General features: G+C 42.9%; 2 protein-coding genes across 5 annotated transcripts in view; both read right to left on the bottom strand.

The window, feature by feature from the left end:
• Positions 1 to 9,749, bottom strand: part of LOC110501882 (methyl-CpG-binding domain protein 5) — a 45,808-nt gene extending 36,059 nt beyond the window's left edge. For 2 of the 4 annotated variants that reach the window (XR_002470265.2, XR_002470267.2), the window contains exon 1: positions 9,346 to 9,749. The gene's annotated coding sequence lies outside the window, so the exon portion shown is untranslated. The remainder of the gene's footprint in view (positions 1 to 9,345) is intronic. The other 2 variants (XR_002470266.2, XM_021579734.2) reach the window with 2 other exon arrangements.
• A 4,703-nt stretch (positions 9,750 to 14,452) lies between these two features.
• The window catches only part of LOC110501883 (activin receptor type-2A), a 58,573-nt gene continuing 45,360 nt past the window's right edge, over positions 14,453 to 27,665 (bottom strand). The window contains exons 5-11 of the mRNA XM_021579736.2: positions 22,287 to 22,430; positions 21,796 to 21,939; positions 21,297 to 21,442; positions 20,926 to 21,040; positions 20,526 to 20,664; positions 19,717 to 19,847; positions 14,453 to 17,872 (exon numbers count right to left, since the gene is read on the bottom strand). Coding sequence (XP_021435411.2) covers positions 17,678 to 17,872; positions 19,717 to 19,847; positions 20,526 to 20,664; positions 20,926 to 21,040; positions 21,297 to 21,442; positions 21,796 to 21,939; positions 22,287 to 22,430 — 1,014 coding nt within the window. The 3' untranslated portion in view covers positions 14,453 to 17,677. The remainder of the gene's footprint in view (positions 17,873 to 19,716; positions 19,848 to 20,525; positions 20,665 to 20,925; positions 21,041 to 21,296; positions 21,443 to 21,795; positions 21,940 to 22,286; positions 22,431 to 27,665) is intronic.

The raw sequence follows: 27,665 nt of genomic DNA on the forward strand, positions 1-27,665 counted from the left end.
GATCATTGTCATGCTGAAAGACCCAGCCACGTTTCATCTTCAATGCCCTTGCTGATGGAAGGAGATTTTGACTCAAAATCTCACGATACATGGCCCCATTCATTCTTTCCTTTACATGGATCAGTCATCCTGTTCCCTTTGCAGAAAAACAGCCCCAAAGCATGATGTTTCCACCCCCATGCTTCACAGTAGGTATGGTGTTCTTTGGATGCAACTCAGCATTCTTTGTCCTCCAAACACGACGAGTTGAGTTTTTACCAAAAAGTAATATTTTGGTTTCATCTGACCATATGACGTCTGGCACTGCAGGATTTGAGTCCCTGGCGGTGTAGTGTGTTACTGATGGTAGGCTTTGTTACTTTGGTCCCAGCTCTCTGCAGGTCATTCACTAGGTCCACCCGTGTGGTTCTGGGATTTTAGCTCGCCGTTTTGTGATCATTTTGACCCCACGGGGTGAGATCTTGCATGGAGCCCCAGATCGAGGGAGATTATCAGTGGTCTTGTATGTTTTCCATTTCCTAATAATTGCTCCCACAGTTGATTTCTTCAAACCAAGCTGCTTACCTATTGCAGATTCAGTCTTCCCAGCCTGGTGCAGGTCTACAATTTTGTTTCTGGTGTCCTTTGACAGATCTTTGGTCTTGGCCATAGTGGAGTTTGGAGTGTGACTGAGGTTGTGGACAGGGAACTTGTTATCAGTATAAGAGACACAACAGGTGTCATTAATACAGGTCACGAGTGGAGGACAGAGGAGCCTCTTAAAGAAGAAGTTACAGGTCTGTGAGAGCCAGAAATCTTGCTTGTTTGTAGGTGACCAAAAACGTATTTTCCACCATAATTTGCAAATAAATTCATTAAAAAAATCCTACAATGTGATTTTCAGGATTTTTTTCCCTCATTTTGTCTGTCATAGTTGAAGTGTACCTATGATGAAAATGACAGGCCTCTCTCATCTTTTTAAGTGGGAGAACTTGCACAATTGGTGGCTGACTAAATACTTTTTTTGCCCCCACTGTATGTAATTTGCTAGATTATTGTTATCCATGCACTATTGAAAATGGTGTTTTACAGGAATAAACGAAAGTTACCGGAGACAACGCTCATCTGGCTATAGACCTACCTGCTAAATGGGGCTTACAATAGATTCTATTTTGATTGTTCAGGTTCACCATCAGCAACTTTCCACATTTTGTAACGTTACAGCCTTATTCTAAAACATATTAATATGTTTTGCACTCAGCAAGCTACACACACACACACAATACCCCATAATGACAAATTGAAAACAGGCTTTTAGAAATGTATTAAAAATATATTTTAAAAACTGAAATACCTCATCTACATAAGTATTCAGACCATTTGTTAAAAGACTCTAAATTGTGCTCAAGTGCATCCTGTTTCCATTGATCATCGTTGAAATGTTTCTACAACTTGGGAGTCCACCTGTGGTAAATTAAATTGATTGGACACGATTTGGAAAGGCACACACCTGTCTATATAAGGTCCCACAGTTGACAGTGCACGTCAGAGCAAAAACCAAGCCATGAGATCGGAGGAATTTCCCGTAGAGCTCCGAGACAGGATTGTGTCGAGTCATAGATCTGGGGGGGAGAATGTCTGCAGCATTGACGGTCACAGAAATGCACTATTGAAGGGTCCCCAGGAACATCATTCTTCAATAATTCTTAAATGGAAGAAGTTTGGAACCACCAATACTACTCTTTCTAGAGCTGGCCAATCGGCCAAACTGAGCAATCAGGGGAGAAATGCCTTGGTCAGGAAGGTGACCAAGAACCAGATGGGCACTGACAGAGCTCCAGAGTTCCTCTGTGGTGCTGTGAGAAGCTTCCAGAAGGACAATCATCTCTGCAGCATTGCACCAATCAGGCCTTTACGGTAGAGTGGCCAGACGGAAGCCCGGTGGTGGCAGCATCATGCTGTGTGAATGATTTTCAGCGACAGGAACTGAGGGTCTAGTCAGGATCGAGGGAAAGGTGAACAGAGAAAAGTACAGAGATCCTTAATGAAGAACGTACTGGACCTCAGACTGGGGCAAAGGTTCACCTTCCAACAGGACAACAACCCTAAACACACAGCCAAGACAACACAGGAGTGGCTTCGGGACAAGTCTCTGAATGTCCTTGAGTGGACCAGCCAGAGCCCAGACGTGAACCTGGTCGAACATCTCTGGCGATACCTGAAAATAGCTGTGCAGCAACGCTCCCCATCCAACCTGACAGAGGTTGAGATGATCTGCAGAGAATAATGGGAGAAACTCCCCTAATACAGGTGTGCCAAGCTTGTAGTGTCATACCCAAGAAGACTCAAGGCCTTAATCGCTGCTTCAACAAAATACTGGGTAAAGGGTCTGAATACTTATGTAAAATGTGATATTTACATATTTTTTTTTTTACTTCTTATAAATTTGCAAAAATGTATAAAGACCTGTTTTTGCTTTGTCATCATGGGGTATTGTGTGTAGATTAAATAGTTCCCCCCCTCAATCAATTTTAGAATAAGGCTGTAACGTAAAAATGTGGAAAAAGTCAAGGGGGCTGAATACTTTCCCGAATGCACTGTATTGGCTATCTAATAGTGGTAGTGAGGTGGTAGATGCCTAGTCTCACTTACGACTCAGCTCAGGTTAGGGCTGGGCATGGTCTAAAAATGATCACTTGGATTGTGTATGCGAGCCATTCAGAGGGTGGACATCCAGCCAACTTCACACAACTGTGGGAAGAATTAGAGTCAACATGGGCCAGCATCTCTGTTGAACAATTGACACCTTGTAGAGTCCATGCCCCAAGGCTGTTATGAGGGCAAAAGGGAGTGCAACTCAATATTTGGAAGATGTTCCTAATGTTTTGTGCACTCAGTGTATAGTTCCAGTGTGTATTAGATAGAACGTTGCAGCCGTGCCCGTGGGGAAAACAACTTGTAGTTACCTAGGTTACCCCACCAGCTCACAGCAAAAACGTGACCTTTTTCAAAATGCAATATTCTTGTTGTCTGCCTGTTTTAGTCAATTACAAAATGACATTCAATAAAGAGACGTGTGTGTGTGTGTGTGTGTGTGTGTGTGTGTGTGTGTGTGTGTGTGTGTGTGTGTATGTATATATATATATATATATATATATATATATATATATATACACATATACACACACACACACACACACACACACACACACACACACACACACTGCTCAAAAAAATAAAGGGAACACTTAACACAATGTAACTCGAAGTCAATCACACTTCTGTGAAATGAAACTGTTCACTTAGGAAGCAACACTGATTGACAATAAATTTCACATGCTGTTGTGCAAATGGAATAGACTACAGGTCTTTGTGCAAGGAGGAGCAGGAGGAGCACTGCCAGAGCCCTGCAAAATGACCTCCAGCAGGCCACAAATGTGCATGTGTCTGCTCAAACGGTCAGAAACAGACTCCATGAGGGTGGTATGAGGGCCCGACGTCCACAGGTGGGACACCTGTGCAGGACGTTTGGCATTTGCCAGAGAACACCAAGATTGGCAAATTCGCCACTGGCGCCCTGTGCTCTTCACAGATGAAAGCAGGTTCATACAGAGCACATGTGACAGACGTGACAGAGTCTGGAGACGCCGTGGAGAACGTTATGCTGCCAGCAACATCCTCCAGCATGACCGGTTAGGCGGTGGGTCAGTCATGGTGTGGGGTGGCATTTCTTTGGGGGGCCGCAGAGCCCTCCATGTGCTCGCCAGAGGTAGCCTGACTGCAATTAGGTACCGCGATGAGATCCTCAGACCCCTTGTGAGACCATATGCTGGTGCGGTTGGCCCTGGGTTCCTCCTAATGCAAACAATGCTAGACCTCATGTGGCTGGAGTGTGTCAGCAGTTCCTGCAAGAGGAAGGCATTGATGCTATGGACTGGCCGGCCCCAATTGAGCACATCTGGGACCTCATGTATCGCTCCATCCACCAACGCCACGTTGCACCACAGACTGTCCAGGAGTTGGCGGATGCTTTAGTCCAGGTCTGGGAGGATATCCCTCAGGAGACCATCCACCACCTCATCAGGAGCATGCCCAGGCGTTGTAGGGATGTCAGAGGCACGTGGAGGCCACACACACTACTGAGCCTCATTTTGACTTGTTTTAAGGACATTACATCAAAGTTGGATCAGCCTGTAGTGTGGTTTTCCACTTTAATTTTGAGTGTGACTCCAAATCCAGACCTCCATGAGTTGATAAATTTGATTTCCATTGATAATTTGTGTGATTTTGTTGTCAGCACAGTCAACTATGTAAAGAAAAAAGTATTTAATAAGAATATTTCATTCATTCAGATCTAGGATGTGTGATTTTAGTGTTCCCTTTATTTTTTTGAGCAGTGTAATATATATATATATATATATATATATATATATATATATATATATATATATATATATATATATATGTATATATATATATATACACAGTGCCTTGCGAAAGTATTCGCCCCCCTTGAACTTTGCGACCTTTTGCCACATTTCAGGCTTCAAACATAAAGATATAAAACTGTATTTTTTTGTGAAGAATCAACAACAAGTGGGACACAATCATGAAGTGGAACGACATTTATTGGATATTTCAAACTTTTTTAACAAATCAAAAACTGAAAAATTGGGCGTGCAAAATTATTCAGCCCCCTTAAGTTAATACTTTGTAGCGCCACCTTTTGCTGCGATTACAGCTGTAAGTCGCTTGGGGTATGTCTCTATCAGTTTTGCACAGCGAGAGACTGAAATTTTTTCCCATTCCTCCTTTCAAAACAGCTCGAGCTCAGTGAGGTTGGATGGAGAGCATTTGTGAACAGCAGTTTTCAGTTCTTTCCACAGATTCTCGATTGGATTCAGGTCTGGACTTTGACTTGGCCATTCTAACACCTGGATATGTTTATTTTTGAACCATTCCATTGTAGATTTTGCTTTATGTTTTGGATCATTGTCTTGTTGGAAGACAAATCTCCGTCCCAGTCTCAGGTCTTTTGCAGACTCCATCAGGTTTTCTTCCAGAATGGTCCTGTATTTGGCTCCATCCATCTTCCCATCAATTTTAACCATCTTCCCTGTCCCTGCTGAGGAAAAGCAGGCCCAAACCATGATGCTGCCACCACCATGTTTGACAGTGGGGATGGTGTGTTCAGCTGTGTTGCTTTTACGCCAAACATAACGTTTTGCATTGTTGCCAAAAAGTTCCATTTTGGTTTCATCTGACCAGAGCACCTTCTTCCACATGTTTGGTGTGTCTCCCAGGTGGCTTGTGGCAAACTTTAAACAACACTTTTTATGGATATCTTTAAGAAATGGCTTTCTTCTTGCCACTCTTCCATAAAGGCCAGATTTGTGCAATATACGACTGATTGTTGTCCTATGGACAGAGTCTCCCACCTCAGCTGTAGATCTCTGCAGTTCATCCAGAGTGATCATGGGCCTCTTGGCTGCATCTCTGATCAGTCTTCTCCTTGTATGAGCTGAAAGTTTAGAGGGACGGCCAGGTCTTGGTAGATTTGCAGTGGTCTGATACTCCTTCCATTTCAATATTATCGCTTGCACAGTGCTCCTTGGGATGTTTAAAGCTTGGGAAATCTTTTTGTATCCAAATCCGGCTTTAAACTTCTTCACAACAGTATCTCGGACCTGCCTGGTGTGTTCCTTGTTCTTCATGATGCTCTCTGCGCTTTTAACGGACCTCTGAGACTATCACAGTGCAGGTGCATTTATACGGAGACTTGATTACACACAGGTGGATTGTATTTATCATCATTAGTCATTTAGGTCAACATTGGATCATTCAGAGATCCTCACTGAACTTCTGGAGAGAGTTTGCTGCACTGAAAGTAAAGGGGCTGAATAATTTTGCACGCCCAATTTTTCAGTTTTTGATTTGTTAAAAAAGTTTGAAATATCCAATAAATGTCGTTCCACTTCATGATTGTGTCCCACTTGTTGTTGATTCTTCACAAAAAAATACAGTTTTATATCTTTATGTTTGAAGCCTGAAATTGACAATAGTGGACTCTTTTACAATGAGGGTCAATGGGAAAACGTTTCCCCCCAATTTGTGGGTGTGGTCGAGGACAACTCATTATTATGTAAATATAAACTCGGAGTATAGAAGAACCCTCCTTGCGTCTCAGCCATGAAGGATTCTCCCATAAATTGAATTGATTTTCCTGTGATGTTCTGTAATTGGATAGGACTGCACATCCATAAATATGGGATTTATGAAATACGGGAAGTAATGAGTGGTCCGGCGGGATGTAAACTCAGCAAAAAAAGAAATGTCCTCTCACTGTCAACTGCGTTTATTTTTTTATGTGTAAATATTTGTATGAACATAACAAGAGTCAACAACTGAGAAAATAAAGTTCCACAGACATGTGACTAACAAATGTCCATCCTGTCTCCCTGTAGCTCTGTCTTAGGCGTCTCACAGTACGGACATTGCAATTTATTGCCTTGGCCACATCTGCAGTCCTCATGCCTCCTTGCAGCATGCCTAAGGCACGTTCACGCAAATTTTAGCAGCGACCCTGGGCATCTTTCGTTTGGTGTTTTTCAGAGTCAGTAGAAAGGACTCTTTAGTGTCCCAAGTTTTCATAACTGTGACCTTAATTGCCTACCGTCTGTAAGCTGTTAGTGTCTTAACGACCGTTCCACAGGTTCATTAATTGTCTATGGTTCATTGAACAAGCATGGGAAACAGCGTTTAAACCCTTTATAATGAAGATCTGTTATTTGGATTTTTACAAATTATCTTTGAAAGACAGGGTTCTGAAAAAGGGACGTTTCTTTTTTTGCTAAGTTTATTATTGTGCTATGACAGCTCAAACCGACACCCATATAGTGGACTTCTAGTAAATAGACCGACCCCGTACATTCATTATTTGTCTTATTTCAGTATTCCATTAACGCGCAGTAGTTTATAAAGAATGGCCAGACCAGCTAGCCAACCTACCAAAACTCCTTGCTAACCTAACGCAGTAGGCATAGAAAGATGAGATCCCACTTCGGTATATTTTTCTTACGACTCATCATAGGCTACTAAAACGTAAACACATTCTAAGGGTTCTGATTGGTCAAAGAAACCGATGGGTTGGACCAGAGACAAAAGGGTTGGGCCAAAGTGGCGTTTAGTAAATTAATCATTGGATTTGATACTCTGATTGGTTAGAGACGATCCAATCGCTGATGACCTTGTTTTGTACAACACCCCAGACGCTGCGTTTTAACGTTCAGAAACGTCAATAATCATCGCTGTCATACAGGTTTTCGAAAACATACGCTGATATGCCCCTTATCTTTCATATCAGCTAGAAATAATATTTCAAATAAAAAATGATGCACTCACTGCAGCAGTTCTGCACAGATCCACAAGCTGTGTGTGTGCCTTCAGTTGAAGAACTACACTTCCTCCCCAGTTACCTTTACATGCTGACCACACCGCCCGAATTGCGTGCACGAGCATTGCAAAAATAAACGTATTATTCAATAACTTCATCTGAACTGCTCGGCTACGAGCTTCTGCATAACCATCAAGCATTTTAGATGCTTGATGCACTGCAAGTCCCACCTCTCCCATCTCATTGTTTTACTTCTTTTTTTTTTAAACTAGGCATGTCAGTTAAGCACAAATTCTTATTTACAATGACAGCCTAGGAACAGTGGGTTAACTGCCTTATTCAGGGGCAGAACGGCAGATTTTTACCTTGTCAGCTCGGGGATTTGATCTAGCAGCCATTCGGTTACTGGCCCAATGCTCTATCCACTAAGCTACCTGCATATAACCATGTGAGTGATTGAAGGGTGAAGCTGGGCCACACGTCCAGTCCATTTGTTGGTGGTAATGCACCTTAAAGTTGGTTGCCAAATGCCATATAAAATCCACAGAATAAGAAGAATGAACAAGGAGAAAAATTAACTAGGATTCCCCTTTTTATCTGTGGATTAATTGTCAGAGTAGAGCGCAAACGATTTTGTACGACTCAACATGGGGTCAAAAGTCTATAAAGATCCAGCTAATCCAGTCGGTTTTGATATTTTAACATGGATGTCATGAAAGCTTTTGGTAAGGATAGACAAAATCAACACGGGCATGATGGCGCACACAGACGCATGACGGGGAGCAGGTTTGGTCAGCATGTTACACACAGGTGTTCAGGGCAGGCTACATAGCCAATTAGCACAGGTGGCCGCCTATGTCTTCCCTTGTGGGGACATTAACCCTATGAAAGGTGTAGTCATTTAACCTTCTGTTTTTTTTATTATTTTTGGCTGATATCAAAGATATGTTCCTTATGTTTCCAAAAACGGGTGCAAGCGTCACGCTCTTAACAAAACTCCCCTGATCAGAAGATACTATTGTCAATTAGGCGCCAAAGCAGTTGGCTTTCATGAATGGGGGAGCAACAGACCAGACACTAATATATAACATTACTTACAACTGAAATGGAAAGGAAAACCACAGGAAACACATTTTTTGTCCATACCTTAAGGTTTTGACAGTAGAGCAATACTCTATTCTCTCTCACAAATTAATATCTACTAAGATGTCATTCTCTGTCCTATGGGATGTTTGCTGGTGGCCAATGCAGAGGGTCTGATTAACATTGCAAACAGACCAGATTGCTGAACAGGCATCTAAACCCATACGAACATCTGCAAAACTAATATTCTGGTATTAGGCATTATAGTACAATTTTTTTTAAATAATAATACTGTTACGGATTGCCATCACTATCCACTATATAGGATGGAACCAATTAGGCCAGGTGCATTATTACTGTGCCATAGCCGCACTCCTCTGAATACGGCAGAAGTAGTTAACGTTACATATTGATGACATTATGTCGTGTGCGCGTGAGGTAGACAGCACGCGCACTATTTTGAAAACCATGCACGTTGTCGGGTGCTGATTTGACTGGCAAAATAATCTGCGTAGATCACTAACTGTTAGGGTAAATAACTTTCTTGCTAACTAGAAAGTATGTAAATTGCAGCTGATAATTGGCCTCTAGGGATAGCATGCTATCTAGCTGGCTACATAGCCTTACTTAAGCTTCCTACTGGTGGCTAGTTACGCGTACGAGCCTGCTGCTATTGACGATGCCATAACAAACACAGCAAGAGCAATTTCACAGCCAAGCGACACGGATGGTGAAGATAGCTACAACAGTAGTCCTGTATGATAAAATAATATATAATTTTATTTTACACAGAATTTGTTGTTACTAGTCGCTAGCTAGCTATTTAGCTAGCCAGCTAGAGTTGCCTATAAATGTTTTCTTAAATGTGTAAACTAATATAGCACTCTTACCTTTATAGCTTCCCATTTCAGAAGACAAAAAACACGACACGGAGAATTTAGTTCAATAACAACATGAACCGAAGCCCTTCTTTGCAGAAATGTCAGTCGAGCCAGGGCCAAAATTGAGACAGACACCAGGCTGTCTGTTGCTGAGAGGCTTGAGAGTCAGAAATAAGGTTTAGCATATCCAAAATACCATGCCCTCCATTTCAACAGTTCACATTTTGCTTTTCGGGATTATATGTAGAGAAATGTAAAAATAAAAAAGAAGAAGAGGTTCAGGTTGGCTTTTCCTTTGAAAAATATACATTAAAGCGCTCCCACGTACAAGTGCCACTGCTAGATTTCTCTCGAGCTTGTTGGGAATAGAAAGATGGGAGAGATGGATTGCGCATGCGCCACAGCTGGAGCCTGGAAAATCTGTCCCAGCATGCAACAGAATGTAAAAAGAACGCAAGGTTTAGAAAGGGTGACATGTTGAAACATTCTAGTATCTTCAAAATTATTGTGGTGGATGCATGCCATAATGCAGGCATATTCTGATTATTTCATATATTGTGATTATTTTATGTGTTTATAGTACACTACTGACGGACATTCTTCATAATGCATCAATTGAATGTATTTCATTTGAAGGATTTCCCCCCCACAACTTTCATAGATAGTGTAAATAATGTGTATACATTTGGATTTTTGTCATTTAGCAGACGCTCTTATGCAGAGCGATTTACAGTTAATAAATGCAATCATCTTAAAGGTCGACTTTGCGCACAAAAAACGGTTCAACTCCGCCCCTTTCTCATTTTTCGAACATAAATGGAGTGTGCCTTTCTTCGGTGATTGTCGGTGTGTCATTCTGGTCATGCGTGGCTTGGCAAATAATGTTGCTTTAAGACAAATGGGAACTAAAGAAAAACGAGGTCAAATCATGTTGTCAGTGATATTCAGGCCGGAAAGTCGGAGCTCTAGAAAGATTGTCGACTTGGAATTCGGAGTTGGAGGATCTTTCAAAACGATTTTTCACAGTCTGAGCTATTTTGATTATTTTCCGGAGTTCCGAGTTGTCTTGAACCCACTGAAATCGGGGATTTACGAGTTCCGAGTTGTTTTGAATGCGGCATAACTCACCCAGAATGTATTTTGACGGAAGATATAGAAATAGGCAAAAAATAGCACTTCTGTAGCCAAATGTCTTTTTCATAAATGTTTGTTTTTAAACATTAAATTACCTGGTATGATGGTGCATTGATCAGTTAGTTATACAGTTTTTAAAAAGTCAACCTTTAAGATAGGGAGGTGATAGAACCACATATCATAGTTATAGTAAGTACATTGTTCCTCAATAAAGAAGTTAATGCTAGTAAGCAAAGAAAAGTGCACACGTTGTATTTATTTATTATACATACATATTAAGTGTATGTGTTATCATACATCTTAAGTGTATCAAGCCCCAGCATTCACTGTTGGGGACTTGCTGCAGCATCAGGATCATGCCTCCATCTCATAGTGTGAGAAAGGGAATCTGAGATGCAATGGGCTTTGCTGCCACCTAGTGAACAGATGGAATTCTCCAGCTCCCTGTTGTGCTGAAATCTACAGTAAGACGTCTTGCTCCCAGACAAGTTAAACAACTGACACAGCCGCTACCAAAGCCTGTGGGCTCTCCTTCACCGTGGCCAACGTGAGTAAAACATTTAAACTTGCAAGGTCCTCGCAAGGCTGCCGGCCCAGACGGCATCCCTAGCTGCGTCCTCAGAGCATGCGCAGACCAGCTGGCTGGTGTGTTTACGGACATATTCAATCAATCCCTATCCCAGTCTGCTGTGCCCACATGCTTCATGAGGGCCACCATTGTTCCTGTTCCCAAAAAGCTAAGATAACTGAACTAAATGACTATCGCCCAGTAGCACTCACTTCTGTCATCATGAAGTGCTTTGAGAGACTAGTCAAAGATCATATCACCTCAACCCTACCTGATACCCTTGAGCCACTCCAATTTGCTTACCGCCCCAATAGATCCACAGACGACGCCATCACACAGCCCAATCCCATCTGGACAAGAGGAATACTTATGTAAGAATGCTGTTCATTGACTATAGCTCAGCATTTAACACCATAGTGCCCTCAAAACTCGTCATTAAGCTCGAGACCTTGGGTCTCGACCCCGCCCTGTGCAACTGGGTCCTGGATTTTCTGACGGTCCGCCCCCAGATGGTGAGGGTAGAAAACATCTCCACCCGCTGATCCTCAACACTGGGGCCCCACAAGGGTACGTTCTCAGCCCTCTCCTGTACTCCCTGTTCACCCATGACTGCGTGGCCATGTACACCTCCAACTCAATCATCAAGTTTGCAGACGACACTACAGTGGTAGATTACCAACAATGACGAGATGGCCTACAGGGAGGTTGTGAGGGCCCTCGGAGTGTGGTGTCAGGAAAATAACCTCTCACTCAACGTCAACAAAACTAAGGAGATGATCGTGGACTTCAGGAAACAGCAGAGGGTGCATCCCCCCCATCCACATCGACGGGACAGTAGTGGAAAAGATGGAAAGTTAAGTTCTTCAGCATACACATTACGGCCAAACTGAAATGGTCCAAACACACAGACAGAGTGGTGAAGAAGGCACAACAGCGCCTCTTTAACCCCCGAGGCTGAAGAAATTTGTCTTGTCACCTAAAACACTCATCAAGGACAACAACTACCCGAGCCACTGCCTGTTCACCCCGCTATCATCCAGAAGGTAAGGTCAGGACAGGTGCATCAAAGCTGGGACCGAGAGACTGAAAAACAGCGTCGATCTCAAGGCCATCGGACTGGTAAACAGCCATCACTTACAAAGAGTGGCTGCTGCAAACTTAGACTCAAATCTCTGGCCACTCCAATACATTTAATAAAAGGTATCACTAGTCACTTTAAATAACGGCACCTTAATAATGTCTACATATCCTACATTACTCATCTCATATGTACAGTTGAAGTCGGAAGTTTACATACACCTTAGCCAAATACATTTGAACTCAGTTTCACAATTCCTGACATTTAACCCTAGTAAAAATCCCTGTCTTAGGTCAGTTAGGATCACCACTTTATTTTAAGAATGTGAAATGTAAGAATAATAGTAGAGAGAATGATTTATTTCTGATTTTATTTATTTTGTCACCTTCCCAGTGGGTCAGAAGCTTACATACACTCAATTAGTATTTGGTAGCATTGCCTTTAAATTGTTTAACTTGGGTCAAACGTTTCAGGTAGCCTTCCACAAGCTTCCCACAATAAGTTGGGTGAATTTGGGCCCATTCCTCCTGACAGAGCTGGTGTAACTGAGTCAGGTTTGTAGGCCTCCTTGCTCGCACACACTTTTTCAGTTCTGCCCACACATTTTCTAAAGGATTGAGGTCAGGGCTTTGTGATGACCACTCCAATACCTTAACTTTGTTGTCCTTAAGCCATTTTACCACAACTTTGGAAGTATGCTTGGGGTCATTGTCCATTTGGAAGACCCATTTGCAACTAAGCTTTAACTTCCTAACTGATGTCTTGAGATGTTGCTTCAATATATCCACATAATTTTCCTCCCTCATGATGCCATCTATTTTGTGAAGTGCACCAGTCTCTCCTGCAGCAAAGCAGCCCCACAACATGATGCTGCCACCCCCGTGCGTCACGGTTGGGATGGGTGTTCTTCAGCTTGCAAGCCTCGCCTTTTTTCCTCCAAATATAATGATGGTCATTATGGCCAAACAGTTCTATTTTTGTTTCATCAGACCAGAGGACATTTCTCCAAAAAGTATGATCTTTGTCCCCATGTGCAGTTGCATACCATAGTCTGGCTTTTATATGGCGGTTTTGGAGCAGTGGCTTCTTCCTTACTGAGTAGGATTTCGATATAGGATTTGTTTTATCGTGGATATAGATAATTTTGTACCTGTTTCCTACCGCATTTTCACAAGGTCCTTTGTTGTTCTGGGATTGATTTGCACTTCTCACCAAAGTACGTTAATCTCTAGGAGACAGGACGTGTCTCCTTCCTGAGAGGTATGACGGCTGCGTGGTCCCATGGTGTTTAAACTTGCGTACTATTGTTTGTACAGATGAACGTGGTACCTTCAGGCGTTTGGAAATTGCTCCCAAGGATGAACCAGACTTGTGGAGGTCTACAATTTTTTTCTGAGGTCTTGGATGATTTCTTTTGATTTTCCCATGATGTCAAGCAAAGAGGCACTGAGTTTGAAGGTAGGCCTTGAAATACATCCACAGGTACACCTCCAATTGACTCAAATTATGTAAATTTGCCTGTCAGAAGCTTTTAAAGCCATGACATCATTTTCTGGAATTTTCCAAGCTGTTTAAAGGCACAGTCAACTTAGTGTATGTAAACTTCTGACCCACTGGAATTGTGATACAGTGAATTATAAGTACAATAATCTGTCTGTAAACAATTGTTGGGAAAATTACTTGTGTATTGCACAAAGTAGATGTCCTAACCGACTTGCCAAAACTATAGTTTGTTAACAAGAAATTAGTGGAGTGGTTGAAAAACGAGTTTTAATAACTCCAACCTAAGTGTATGTTAACTTCCGACTTCAACTGTAACGTGTATTCTATACCATCTACTGCATCTTGCCTATGCCGCACAGCCATCGCTCATCCATATATTTATATGTACATGTTCTTATTCATCCCTTTACATTTTGTGTGTATAAGGTAGTTGTTGTGAAATTGTTATATTACTTGTTAGATATTACTGCACTGTCGGAACTAGAAGCACAAGCATTTCGCTACACTCGCATTAACATCTGCATGTGACCAATAAAATTTGATTTAATTTACTGTACTTCAGCATTGCATCAGAAATTCTTCCAGCCAGAGAGATGAGGGACTGCATGAATCGGTCCAATTCTCAAAATCTATATCCTAAATCAGCAGGACAGTTGTGACATTCATTCAAAGCCATACGCACATTCATGGGTTTGCACAGGTGGTGGATAAACATTGGATGAATGTTGTTGCATATTTTTCATTGCTCCCAGGACAGTGCACCTGTGTTTTTCATGCTCAGAACTGACTCTAACCCTGCAGTAGAGAGATGATAAAACAGACGGTACACATTGTTCAGAGCAGTCACTGTACTTTATTTTAGGGGGAGAAATGGCATAAAATGTCTTCTGTACAATATTTAACTATCACTTCCAACCAAGCCCTGAAACGGTTTTGTTAAATACAAAACAAAGGAAATTATGTCATGTTTATTTCGATAGCAGGATGACCATTTATGACCACGGTGAGAATATCGGCAGGTAACACAAACCTCAGTTACAGTGACACCAATTCTGTTGTGATGACGAAAAATAATGCGTCACCATAACATAGAAAATGTTAAAAGAAAAACTCTGTAGCTTGTCAAATCTCATATCCCCACAGCACTGTTAACTACACAGGTCTATGGTCACACCATACAATCTGCCAACACTGATCAATGTTGTGGGAAGGTTGAGTTGACAGCTAGGACGTCTGTCTGATTGGTCTGAGGTAATGAATGAGCCAATCCAGGGAGTCTTTGCTAGCCTATATATTAACAATACGTTTTCAGAAATGAAGAAGGCAGAAACACTTGTTTGTGAATGGCCATTTTGTTGGCATACTCCATTATAGGACATTTTCCTTTGAAAGAGAAGTGAGCATTGTCTGGGCCTTGACATAAATTAATAAAACCATTTTTTTTTTTTTTTTACAATACAATTACATATAAAATGAACATTAAATTATTTTTTGGAATATTATTAACATGATAAAGGATTGTTTTCGTTTTTCACTTTGAGACCATAAAAACAACCTCATGCTAAAATCACTATCTAAAACAACATTCATATGTACATACTGTGCATTTTCCATCCCAGTCATCTGCTGTCATAGAGGGGTTTGGCTTATGTTAAGGGATATACTACAATGTAGGCGACATGCACTGTGTGCCTCCTTAAGAACATGACTGTGTCATAGAAGTAGCTTGTTTGACATGAAAGAATCCTAGAAACCTTCTGAGGCCAGAGGGAAGTATCTGTTTAGGGAGATAGAGTATCTGCACAGCAGTAGTGTTCCTAAAAAGATATTGTGGAACAAAATATGGATGCAAACAGATTGGATTTGACTTTCCTCTTGTACATGTCAAAATGGCAGCGGTTGCAAATCTGCCTCCCCCTGTTTTTGAAGATTGCTCTTCTGTTGGCTCCCCGTGTCTACACTCCTGAATCAGAGTGGCTCTGGTTAGAGAGGAATAGCAAGAGTAGCATAGATGTCAGTCAGTCAGAGAATAAGAAACCCTGAGCTACACGGTGTTAGTCCTACAGAGGCCGTGACCCCTTTAAATCCAGAACTTACATGATAACTTACATGTTGTTGCACTATTGAGTTGGCATACAGTTCTTGCCAGAGAGGATGTACTGGTTTTAAGTCAAGAGAATAAACACAAACAGACGATTACATTGATTTTAAAAACAAAAGCTACACAGAGGGAAAGAAACTTGGTGCCATGGCAAAAAGCAACGGTCAATTCCAACTTTGATTGTATCCAGTGAAAACAGTAACAGCATGGTGTTATTATGTCCCTGAACGTCTCTCTTCATGTGGTAGGATATAACGACATCTGTCTGGTGGAGAGAAGCACACAATTGAGTCACCAGTGTTTAACTACAATAGGACTACTAATAGATCAATATTTCTGGTTAGAATCTGAAAGCTACAATTGGCCATTTGAATCTGTTATGGGTTGTCTACAGTAGCACATAGCCAAAGTGGTGGACATGCTGTTAGTGATGGAGAATACAAGACTGAGGGTGAACACATATCGATTTTTTATCATGATGGCTACATTAGCAATGTAGAACACCTGACATGTTCTGGATAACCTGTCTAAATGGACATCTACCTGAAAACCACAGAAGCCGTAACGACCTCGTGTACGCACCCCTCGACTAGGTTATCCAAAATAATGGCACGAGAATGAGTCAGAGCCTAAACGCAGAGAGAGAGGGGGGGGGGGGGGGGGGGGGGGGGGGGGGGGGGTTCGTAGAGTAACGTATTGCTTCCTGAGACGTATTGAAATACGCTGACAATAGTAAACTACGAACAGAAAACACCACAAACATGGCAGGGAGAATGAGCAATACAGTTACAGTGGATTGTAGACATTTTAGTTTAAAATCAAACCGGGGTTTCAAACAACCGACATTAGCGTCACACTTTTACACAGAGTCTCGAAAACGAACCAAAAAAAGGCATGCGTTTTTAATATTATGTGGACACCGCAAACCTAAAAAGGGAAGTGCTTTAAAATATTTTTCCTCAAATATTTTCATATTTTCAGGGATGTTTAAAAAGTTCTAAACATTTTGGTAAAAACAACAATGCTCACAGTCACATTTGAATAGCAGGGGCAACATAAAATAGAAAATACACAAACAGAAATGAAGAAGGCAGAAACACTTGTTTGTGAATGGCCATTTTGTTGGCATACTCCATTATTTGAAAAAGGTTCAATACCAAACATGTCATCTGAATGTCAATGTCCTGTAGTGGTTTTAGTGTTACAAAAGGAAAACATACTTATTTGTAGGATGTACAACTGAGGTATACCTTGTTGAGAGACTCAAGAGGTTGATGGTTATTTGTATAGAAATGCTGTGAGGCAGGTCCGGATAAATAACCTTGATTACGCCGTTCTCTCTCTCTCTCTCTCTCTCTCTCTGTACAGCAGCGAAACACAGACATTCAGAAGCTGTTTCTTATTGGCATTACAGTAGTCATTCGGAGAAACACAAACAGCAAATGTGTTTAAAAACCAAGTTGCCCTTTTTTTTTTATATACTGAATGAAGTTAACTGTGTGTCTCGATTCTTCTTCTCTCCTGTTCCACCTTTTCTTAGAAAAAAAAACTGAAGTCAGTCCAGGAAGTACATTTTCCTTTCATTTTACAAAAAAATGGTAATATCAACCAAAAGGTCAACTTTAAAATGACTTTGTCCATTGTCAAGGTGCTGGACAAAAAAATATTTGTTCAGTGAGGGGTCTAGATGATTGATTGTCCCCCCTCCCTACCCCCCATCGTGCCCTCCCCTTTTAAAAGACCTGGGCATGAGCAAGTCTTTAGGTACACAGGTAGCTAAATGCAATAGGAACCAGTTTAAAACTGGATCATTCTCCATGAACCCAGGTCCACTAAATTATTTTGGCGCCTCTTTGGGTATAGTCCCAGAGTTAGCGACGAACGTTGGAAAGAGTCCTGACCTTCTGCTTAGGGAGGCGAGTCTCTTTGGGATCTGTTCTCCTGTTCATACGCCTAGTCATAGGCTGGATTCTTTGGGGGGGTAGTCCACGTTGGTCACCATGGTGACGACTGTGACGATCTCCTCGGGTGCGGTGACGTTGTTGAGACGCTGCATCTGCACCATGCGCTCCTCCACGCACCCTGCCGACAAGCGCGCTTCCGCCTCGTGGTCCCAGCACTCCTCGATGGTCTCACACAGCATGGTCAGGCCCTGGGAGGGACAGAACACACACACACACGGTTACCCTCGGCGACACAAGGGCACAATGACACACATCGAGCGAGGCCCATGGTGCGTCATGGTGGAGAGAGAGAGACCAGAGACCATTAAGTTAACTAATCTACTGTTACAGATCCACAAGAGGGGAAACAGATCTGGTAGGAGACACTGAGAAACTGTGAGGAGGAGGCCACTCAGCAAACATTTCAGACAGAAATGGACACTATCTTCTAGACTAAAAAAATCGTAGAAAGATATAATTCTACGATCAATAAGTGTCTGCGTTGGGCTCGCGTTAGGATGCTCTGCAGACAGTAGCGATTCAGACAAACCGTCTTAGCTAACCGTAGTCAAGGCATAAACGGATGAGGTAAGCAGTGCCATGGGTCATGGTAGAAATGTGCTTAACAAATCACATAATAAGTTGCATGGACTCACTCTGTGTGCAATAACAGTGTTTAATTAACATGATTTTTGAATGACTCTCATCTCTGTACCCCACACAAACAATTATCTGTAAGGTCCCTCAGTCGAGAAGTGAATCTTAAACACAGATTCAACCACAAAGACCAGAGGTTTTTCAATTCCTCGCAAAGGGAACCTATTGGTAGATGGGTAGAAATAAAAATGCAGACACTGAATATCCCTTTGAGCACAGTGTAGTTATTACTTACACTTTGGATGGTGTATCAATACACCCAGTCAATACAAAGATACAGGTGTCCTTCCTAACTCAGTTACCGGAGGGGAAGGAAACCGCTCAGGGATTTCACCATGAGGCCCGCAAAACACCAGTCTCAGCGTCAACAGTGAAGAGGTGACTCCAGGATGATGGCCTTCTAGGCAGAGTTGAAAAGAAAAAGCCATATCTCAGACTGGCCAATAAAAATAAAAGATTAAGATGGGCAAAAGAACACAGACGCTGGACAGAGGAACTCTGCCTAGAAGGCCAGCACCTCGGAGTCGCCTCTTCAGTGTTGACGTTGAGACTGGTGTTTTGTGGGTACTATTTAATGAAGCTGCCAGTTGAGGACTTGTGAGGCATCTGTTTCTCAAACTAGACACTCTAATGTACTTGTCCTCTTGCTCAGTTGTGCACCGGGGCCTCCCACTCCTCTTTTTATTCTGGTTAGAGTCAATTTGTGCTGTTCTGTGAAGGGAGTAGTACACAGCGTTGTACGAGATCTTCAGGTTCTTGGCAATTTCTCACATGGAATAGCCTTCATTTCTTAGAACAAGAATAGACTGACGAGTTTCAGAAGAAAGTCCTTTGTTTCTGGCCATTTTGAACCTATAATTGGACCCACAAATGCTGATGCTCCAGATATTCAACTAGTCTAAAGTTTTCAGCTGTGCTAACATAATTGCAAAAGGGTTTTCTAATCAACCGATTCCAGCTACAATAGTCATTTACAACATTAACAATGTCTACACCGTATTTCTGATCAATTTGATGTTATTTTAATGAACAAAAAAACGTGATTTTCTTTCAAAAACAAGGACATTTCTAAGTGACTCCAAACTTTTGAACGGTAGTATATATCAGTGTTTTATTACTCATAAATCTTTGACAAATGTTAGAATTTTTCTTCCACTTTGACAGAGTACTGTGTAGATCGTTGACAATAAACATTTTTTGTTCATTTTTTTTTTACAATTAAATCAATTTTAATCCCACTTTGTAACAAAACAAAGGGGTGTGAATACTGAAGGCACTGTCCTACATCTCCTTACTGTTGCATGACAATGGGTTTTGGTCGTTTGTAGTAGTCACCCCTTCAGTCAGGTCACGATGGTTGATTGGTTAAGATACATGGTGTATAGGTTCTACTCACAGTGTGTTTCTGCCAGCACTCCCTGAGCATGGGCCTCAGCTTTTTGTGAACTACAACATCCTGCATGTCTTCCAGAGACGGGTGCTGGCCAATCTCCTCCTCAAACGGCAGCATGTACTCATCCACTGGTCCTGAAATAACACACAGCAGACGGTTACCTCAACACCAGACCACAAAGAAAAAACATTCACAAAATGCAATCAATATACCAGTCATTACTTTCAGCTAATAAAGAAAAAACAGTGATCTAAACACAATTAGTGATCTCTGAGTTTTTTTCCTAAGGTATTCAGAGCTGATGCTTTGTGTTGTCTAACAGCTCTTGACCAGTGGAGGTCTCCCTCGGGGCCGCGGCAGTGAGTTGCTCTGACCAGGCTCTAACCCAGAGTTGACCTCCAGTGATAACCAGATGTCATGCAGGGCATTCCACATGCTGACCCCCGACACAACAACCCGGGTTAGGCCAGGTCAATACGGCTCCATGGAACCAGACAGACAGAATCCAGACAGAATTCCCTGATTAGACACTAGAACTATGGTAGTGCAGGAAAGGACACCCCCCCCTCCTGGAGAGATACTGTGTATGCTGGCTTCTGCTTCAGCCCTACACCTGATTTAGCTAATCAAGGTTCCGAGTAAAGCTGGAACAAAATCCTGCAGTAGGGTAGCTCTCCAGAGAGTATGCAAGGAAGACTGGAAGAGAGTTGGCCACTCCTACTCTGCGTGGGCCACTCCTACTCTGCGTGGGCCACTCCTACTCTGCGTGGGCCACTCCTACTCTATGGTCCTTCCATGGAGTGTGTTCTTACCATCAGCAGCCTTGCAGCGTGCGGCCAGTTCCCACAGCACCAGTCCCAGGGCATACATGTCTATCCTCAAGAACGAGTCCCGCTGGAAGTTGATGGCCCCCTCCAGCACCTCAGGGGCCATGTACCTCCGGGTGCCCACCTGCAATGAACAGACGCACACACACACAGGTTAGAGATCAGATCTCAATCGGTGGTCCTGCCTGTTTTGGACAATTTACATGCAATTGTGTCAATCTGATACCTGGGAATACAGAGTTCTGCCAGTGCTGAACAGATGAACAATGTATGATGTTTTTTTCTTTGTAACATGAACGTTGAGGTATGCTGACGTTTTTACAGCCTTTTAGAACATCATGGAGTCTGGACTACCACTTCCACAACCATTCCTCCCATCGCTCACCTGTCCATGCGTGTCCCCAGCGGATTTCCCAGCCTCAAACCTCTGGGCCAGGCCAAAGTCAGCGATGCAGGCCGTCAGGTTGGACTTCAGAAGGATATTCTTACTCTTGATGTCCCTGTGGATCACAGCAAAACAGAAACACACCAATGAGACAACAGACAGCGTGGGAGAGGAAAGACACCCATCATTTAACATAATGAATGTTGTGTATTTCTGGAAACAGAGATATATTTTTTTGGGGTGGGGTAAGTGAAAGAAGGCAGTGGATTGAAAAGAACATCATAGAACAGGTCTTTAATGGCAGTGTAATGATAGAGGAACAAAAACATAGAGATAGGAGACCAGGGAGGATGGGAGAGCAGGGAGCTGACCTGTGGGCGATGGCTGGCTTGTGTCCGTCCTTCAGACCAGGGATGTCTTCATGGAGGTAGGCCAGGCCTCGAGCCGTGGTCTGGGCTATGTGGCACAGCTCGCTCCACGACAACACGTTGGCCTTCAGATAGTCTGTCAACGAGCCCTGGAGATGGAGGCAGACAACCAGTTAATATAACAGCACCTAGCAAATGTGGCTCACCTTGCCATCTGACGTAATGCCAGCTGATTGTTCTACTTCTAACCAATAGAGGGCATATATATTCAACACAGATAAAGACCATCTAGTGTTTTCTGAAAAATAGGAAGAAACAGCTCTATCTAAGTTAGTCCTGTTAATAAATACTGGACCAGTGTTGCTACATAGACTTGCATTTTCACAAAGACGGTTGATGTCTTGGGATACATTTTAAATTCTAGCAAGACAACGTTGAATGAGTTGTGATTTAATTTGCTTTGTTTGTGCTGTGATCCTCTGACCAGCAGGGGGGGCTATACCTTCTCGTGGTAGTCTGTGATCAGCCACAGCTCTATGTCCATGTTGTTACCCCTCTTCTCTGCTCCCAGGAAGTGGAGCAGGTTCTCATGCCTCATCCCGCTCAGGTTGTAGATCTCATACTCGTTCTGCCATGACTGCTTGTCCTGAGGACGCCAAACACACAGAAAACTATTCAAGATGTACAATATCAACTGAGAATGGGTTTTGGATTCCTATTAGACATAAAAAATAAACAAATAAATTGTTATTTAAAAATAGAATAATAATGTATGTTCTGTAATGTCAGTTGGTGCTCAGCGGTCAATCAAGGCCACTGTGGGCTTAGTGATTGGCCTCTAAAGTAGGGGGCTGGTCAGCCCAGGAGGATTTACCTAGGGCCTGGAGCTTTAAGACTGATGACGCTCTCTTCTCTCTTCCAAAGAAGCAGGAAAAGCCTCCACACAGCCCTCTGTCCTGCTACTATTGGTAGTTAGTGGTTACATTACTGTACCTGAATGGGGAATATTTTGACAGCCACGTAATCGTTGAGCAACTGAGCCTTCCACACGCAGCCGAAGCGCCCCCTGGCTTTGATCTCAATTAACTGCAGAGGCTTCTGTCCCAGGATGGGGGAGGGAGGCATGGGCCCCGGGTCCTGCAGAGAAGAGAGAGAAACACACATCAAACTCACTGTTTGTTACACAGAGACCAAGCATTACATGGGACTGCAGTACATTGAAGTAGGATCCAAAATGGCTTCCATGTTGCAAGGCCAATGGTTGGGCTAGGGGGAAAAGAGAAACCTAACCAGCTGCTGGGCTGGGTGCTATGAAGCTTTGACAGAAGGGGCTTATGGGGGCTAGGGAAGTGATGAGCATGTTAAACTAAAATCACCAACCCCTGTCTCCTCTCTGGACTACTGGATGAGGCCTGACCTACTTACCGTAGAAGAGCATGGAGGGACTGACTGACTGCTGCAGCACACCTGGTCTGGAGGGATATCTACACCCGATTTACACTATAGGGCCAACCAGAACCATTCTGTTCTTCCGGCTCGGCTTGGCCCAGTAGTGTCAAAAGGATATTCAAGTTCAGGTGCTACAATAACCCCTTTGAAATAGGTGGGTTGATTGTTTAACTTGAGGTAAAGCAATGGGCCTAGAGTTCCTGGTCTGGAACTAGGAGTCTACATTACCTTCTGGGAGCCTTTATATACAGTACCAGGCAAAAGTTTGGACACACCTCCTCCTTCAAATGTTTGTTCTTTATTTTTACAATTTCTACATTGTAAAATAATAGTGAAGACATCAAAACTATGAAATAACACATATGGAATCACCAAGTTTTAACAGGTGTACCTTGTTAAAAGTTAATTTGTGGAATTTCTATCCTCCATTTGAGCCAATCAGTTGTGTTGTGACAAGGTAGGGGTGATATACAGAAGATAGCCCTATTTGGTAAAAGACCAAGTCCATTTATGGCAAGAACAGTTCAAATAAGCAAAGAGAAATGACAGTCCACCATTACTTTAAGACATGAAGGTCCGTCAATACTGAACATTTCAAGAACTTTTTAAGTTTCTTCAAGAGCAGTCGCAAAAACCATGATGCACTATGATGACTGCCTCTTATGAGGACCGCCACAGGAAAGGAAGACCCAGAGTTACCTAAGTTCATTAGAGTTACCAGCCTCAGAAATTGCAGGCCAAATAAATGCTTCACAGAGTTCAAGTAACACATCTCAACATCTCAACATCAACTGTTCAGAGGAGACTGTGTGAATCAGGCCTTCATGGTCGAATTGCTGCAAAGAAACCCCTACTAAAGGACACCAATAAGAAGAAGAGACTTGCTTGGACCAAGAAACACGAACAATGGACATTAGACTGGTGGAAATCTGTCCTTTGGTCTGATGAGGCCAAATTTGAGATTTTGATTCCAAACACCGTGTCTTTGTGAGACGTAGAGTAGGTGAACAGATTATCTCTGCATGTGTGGTTCCCACCGTGAAGCATGGAAGTGGTGTGATGGTGCTTTGCTGGTGACACTGTCTATGATTTATTTAGAATTCAAGGCAAACTTAACCAGCATGGCTACCACAGTATTCTGCAGTGATACGCCATCCCATCTGGTTTTCACTTCGTGGGACTATCATTTGTTTTCAACTGGACAATGACCCAACACACCTTCAGGCTGTGTAAGGGCTATTTGACCAAGTTAGGAGAGTGCTGGAGTGCTGCATCAGATGACCTGGCCTCCACAATCACCCGACCTCAAACCAATTGAGAAAGTTAGTTGGACCGCAGAGTGAAGGAAAAGCAGCCAACAAGTGCTCAGCATATGTGGGAACTCCTTCAAGACTGTTGGAAAAGCATTCCAGGTGAAGCGGGTTAAGAGAATGCCAAGAGTGTGCAAAGCTGTCATAAAGGCAAAGGGTGGCTACTTTGAAGAATCTCAAATATAAAATATATTTTTATTTGTTTAACACTTTTTTGGTTACTACATGATTCCATATGTGTTATTTCATATTTATGATGTCGTCACTATTATTCTACAATGTAGAAAACAGTAAAAATAAAGAAAAACCCTTCAATGAGTAGGTGTGTCCAAACTTTTGACTGGTACTGTATACTGTAGGTACGGCTCTGATCTGCACTGGAGCCATGTTTAAAGGCATATGCTCTGTTCGAACTATAGATAATGTTTTATGGGCACACCCATCATGTCCAGCATGTCCATCATAGCTCCAGACAGTAATAAAAACAGACCTTTGCCTCGATACCATCAAGGAAGAGAACTACAGGATACCATCAAGGAAGAGAACTACAGGATACCATCAAGGAAGAGAACTACAAAGGCAGGATGATGATGATGACAGACTGATTAAGAGGTGTTCTGGTCGCCGTACTGACGGACCATGAGCATTCTGTGTCTACATACTGTTACAGGTCCATGCAGATGTCGGCTCTTAATTTAAACCAATTCGCTACGGCAGGAAAACATTTCTGCAGCAACAGGGAATGTGAATTATTATGTGGATTATAATTCATGGACATTTTTGTAGGATACGTTTTTCTTTACGACAAATCAAGTCTGAAATTTCAAAAACAGAAATGATAAACTTTTGAAGCGTTTTTAAAACTCAAATACACTACGTTTTGAGTTCCCTGGCTGCTTGCCTGCTTCAATGAGGGCCACTATTGGTCCTCTAATGGTTTAGTTGAAAAGCAGGGAAAGTAGCCTCTTTAATGTCACAGAATGTTTATCTTTCCCCATAGGTTGTACACATAATGGCCTGCATGCGTACAGCCACAACAGGAAGGGAAGAAAGAATAGTCTGATTAATGAGGGCAAATGAGGAACAGGAAGGAGGGAGTGGAAATGAGTGAATAGGGAAACCAAGTGAAAGAGGGCAGCATATAGGGCAGGATATATAGCCTGGGCCTAAAGCCTGCAGTCCAGACCTAACCGCAGCCACACCCTGCACCTCTAGCTGTCATCAGTGTTCAAGGTCATGTTTACGTTGCCATTCTCTCAAGTGATCAATCATAACACATGCACTCGTAAAAATGAAAACAATGTCATTTTTATGGTCCAGCTGTCCCTGTAGGCTAGGACCGGGCTGAGAGGCCTAACATTTATCATCTGTGTGACACGTTCTTTTGTCTTCAACAGGAGAATCAATATTGATGTTTGCAAGCTACTGAGACCAGTTATCCTTGTACTGACTTAGCTATACTGCAAACAGCAGGCGGTGGGTTGCTTCTGTTCAAAATGGTTATTATATTTAAGTAGCCTATAACTGTGTGTGTGTGTGTGTGTGTGTGTGTGTGTGTGTGTGGTTAGCCACCATTCTCCCACCCCATATTGATACACTGCTCAAAAAAAAAAAAAAAGGGAACACTTAAACAACACAATGTAACTCCAAGTCAATCACACTTCTGTGAAATCAAACTGTCCACTTAGGAAGCAACACTGATTGACAATAAATTTCACATGCTGTTGTGCAAATGGAATAGACAACAGGTGGAAATTATAGGCAATTAGCAAGACACCCTCAATAAAGGAGTGGTTCTGCAGGTGGTGACCACAGACCACTTCTCAGTTCCTATGCTTCCTGGCTGATGTTTTGGTCACTTTTGAATGCTGGCGGTGCCTTCACTCTAGTGGTAGCATGAGAAGGAGTCTACAACCCACACAAGTGGCTCAGGTAGTGCAGCTCATCCAGGATGGCACATCAATGCGAGCTGTGGCAAGAAGGTTTGCTGTGTCTGTCAGCGTAGTGTCCAGAGCATGGAGGCGCTACCAGGAGACAGGCCAGTACATCAGGAGACGTGGAGGAGGCCGTAGGAGGGCAACAACCCAGCAGCAGGACCGCTACCTCCGCCTTTGTGCAAGGAGGAGCACTGCAAAATGACCTCCAGCAGGCCACAAATGTGCATGTGTCTGCTCAAACGGTCAGAAACAGACTCCATGAGGGTGGTATGAGGGCCCGACGTCCACAGGTGGGGGTTGTGCTTACAGCCCAACACCGTGCAGGACGTTTGGCATTTGCCAGAGAACACCAAGATTGGCAAATTCGCCACTGGCGCCCTGTGCTCTTCACAGATGAAAGCAGGTTCACACTGAGCACGTGACAGACGTGACAGAGTCTGGAGACGCCGTGGAGAACGTTCTGCTGCCTGCAACATCCTCCAGCATGACCGGTTTGGCGGTGGGTCAGTCATGGTGTGGAGTGGCATTTCTTTGGGGGGCCGCACAGCCCTCCATGTGCTCGCCAGAGGTAGCCTGACTGCCATTAGGTACCGAGATGAGATCCTCAGACCCCTTGTGAGACAATGCAAGACAATGCTAGACCTCATGTGGCTGGAGTGTGTCAGCAGTTCTTGCAAGAGGAAGGCATTGATACTATGGACCTCCCGTTCCCCAGACCTGAATCCAATTGAGCACATCTGGGACATCATGTCTCGCTCCATCCACCAACGCCACGTTGCACCACAGACTGTCCAGGAGTTGGCGGATGCTTTAGTCCAGGTCTGGGAGGAGATCCCTCAGGAGACCATCCGCCACCTCATCAGGAGCATGCCCAGGCGTTGTAGCGAGGTCATACAGGCACGTGGAGGCCACACACACACACTACTGAGCCTCATTTTGACTTGTTTTAAGGACATCACATCAAAGTTGGATCAGCCTGTAGTGTGGTTTTCCACTTTAATTTTGAGTGACTCCAAATCCAGACCTCCATGGGTTGATAAATTTGACTTCCATTGATAATTTGTGTGATTTTGTTGTCAGCACATTCAACTATGTAAAGAAAATTCATTCATTCAGATCTAGGATGTGTTATTTTAGTGTTCCCTTTATTTTTTTGAGCAGTGTATATGACACCATAATCGATCATTTCACCATAACGTTCTTTGGCTGCAATCATAGCATGCTCAGACTCTTGCATTCCAACCAATAAGGCAACGGTCCATGCACTTCACTCCTGCTGCTGAATCCCAAACAGGACAGTGGATTTAGCGTATATCCGTGCACATTAAAAAAAAATATGAAAATAACAGTGCGCAGTTTCAAACTCAAATAGACATGAATGGTGCATCTGAGGTGGTGGGAGTCTCAAGCTTGAGGGATATGATAAATCATATTCACAAGAGATGCAGAAACCGTGAACAGATCGTAACCAACTGCTGAATGACAGAGACTTCTCTTACCTCTATCATAATATGAAAGGCGTGCTAGTTAAGGAAAGAGGTGTAAAGAAAACATTTCCAGCATGAGAGACAAATGACAGCTGAGCTGATGACCCATGGCCAGAGGATATTTTAACACCACTCCTGACCTAGGATCAGGGACACCATGGGTCTGTCCTGAGAGTCAAGCGTGGCTTC

Source organism: Oncorhynchus mykiss, chromosome 22, assembly GCF_013265735.2.
Source record: "Oncorhynchus mykiss isolate Arlee chromosome 22, USDA_OmykA_1.1, whole genome shotgun sequence".
NCBI classification, from domain to species: domain Eukaryota; kingdom Metazoa; phylum Chordata; class Actinopteri; order Salmoniformes; family Salmonidae; genus Oncorhynchus; species Oncorhynchus mykiss.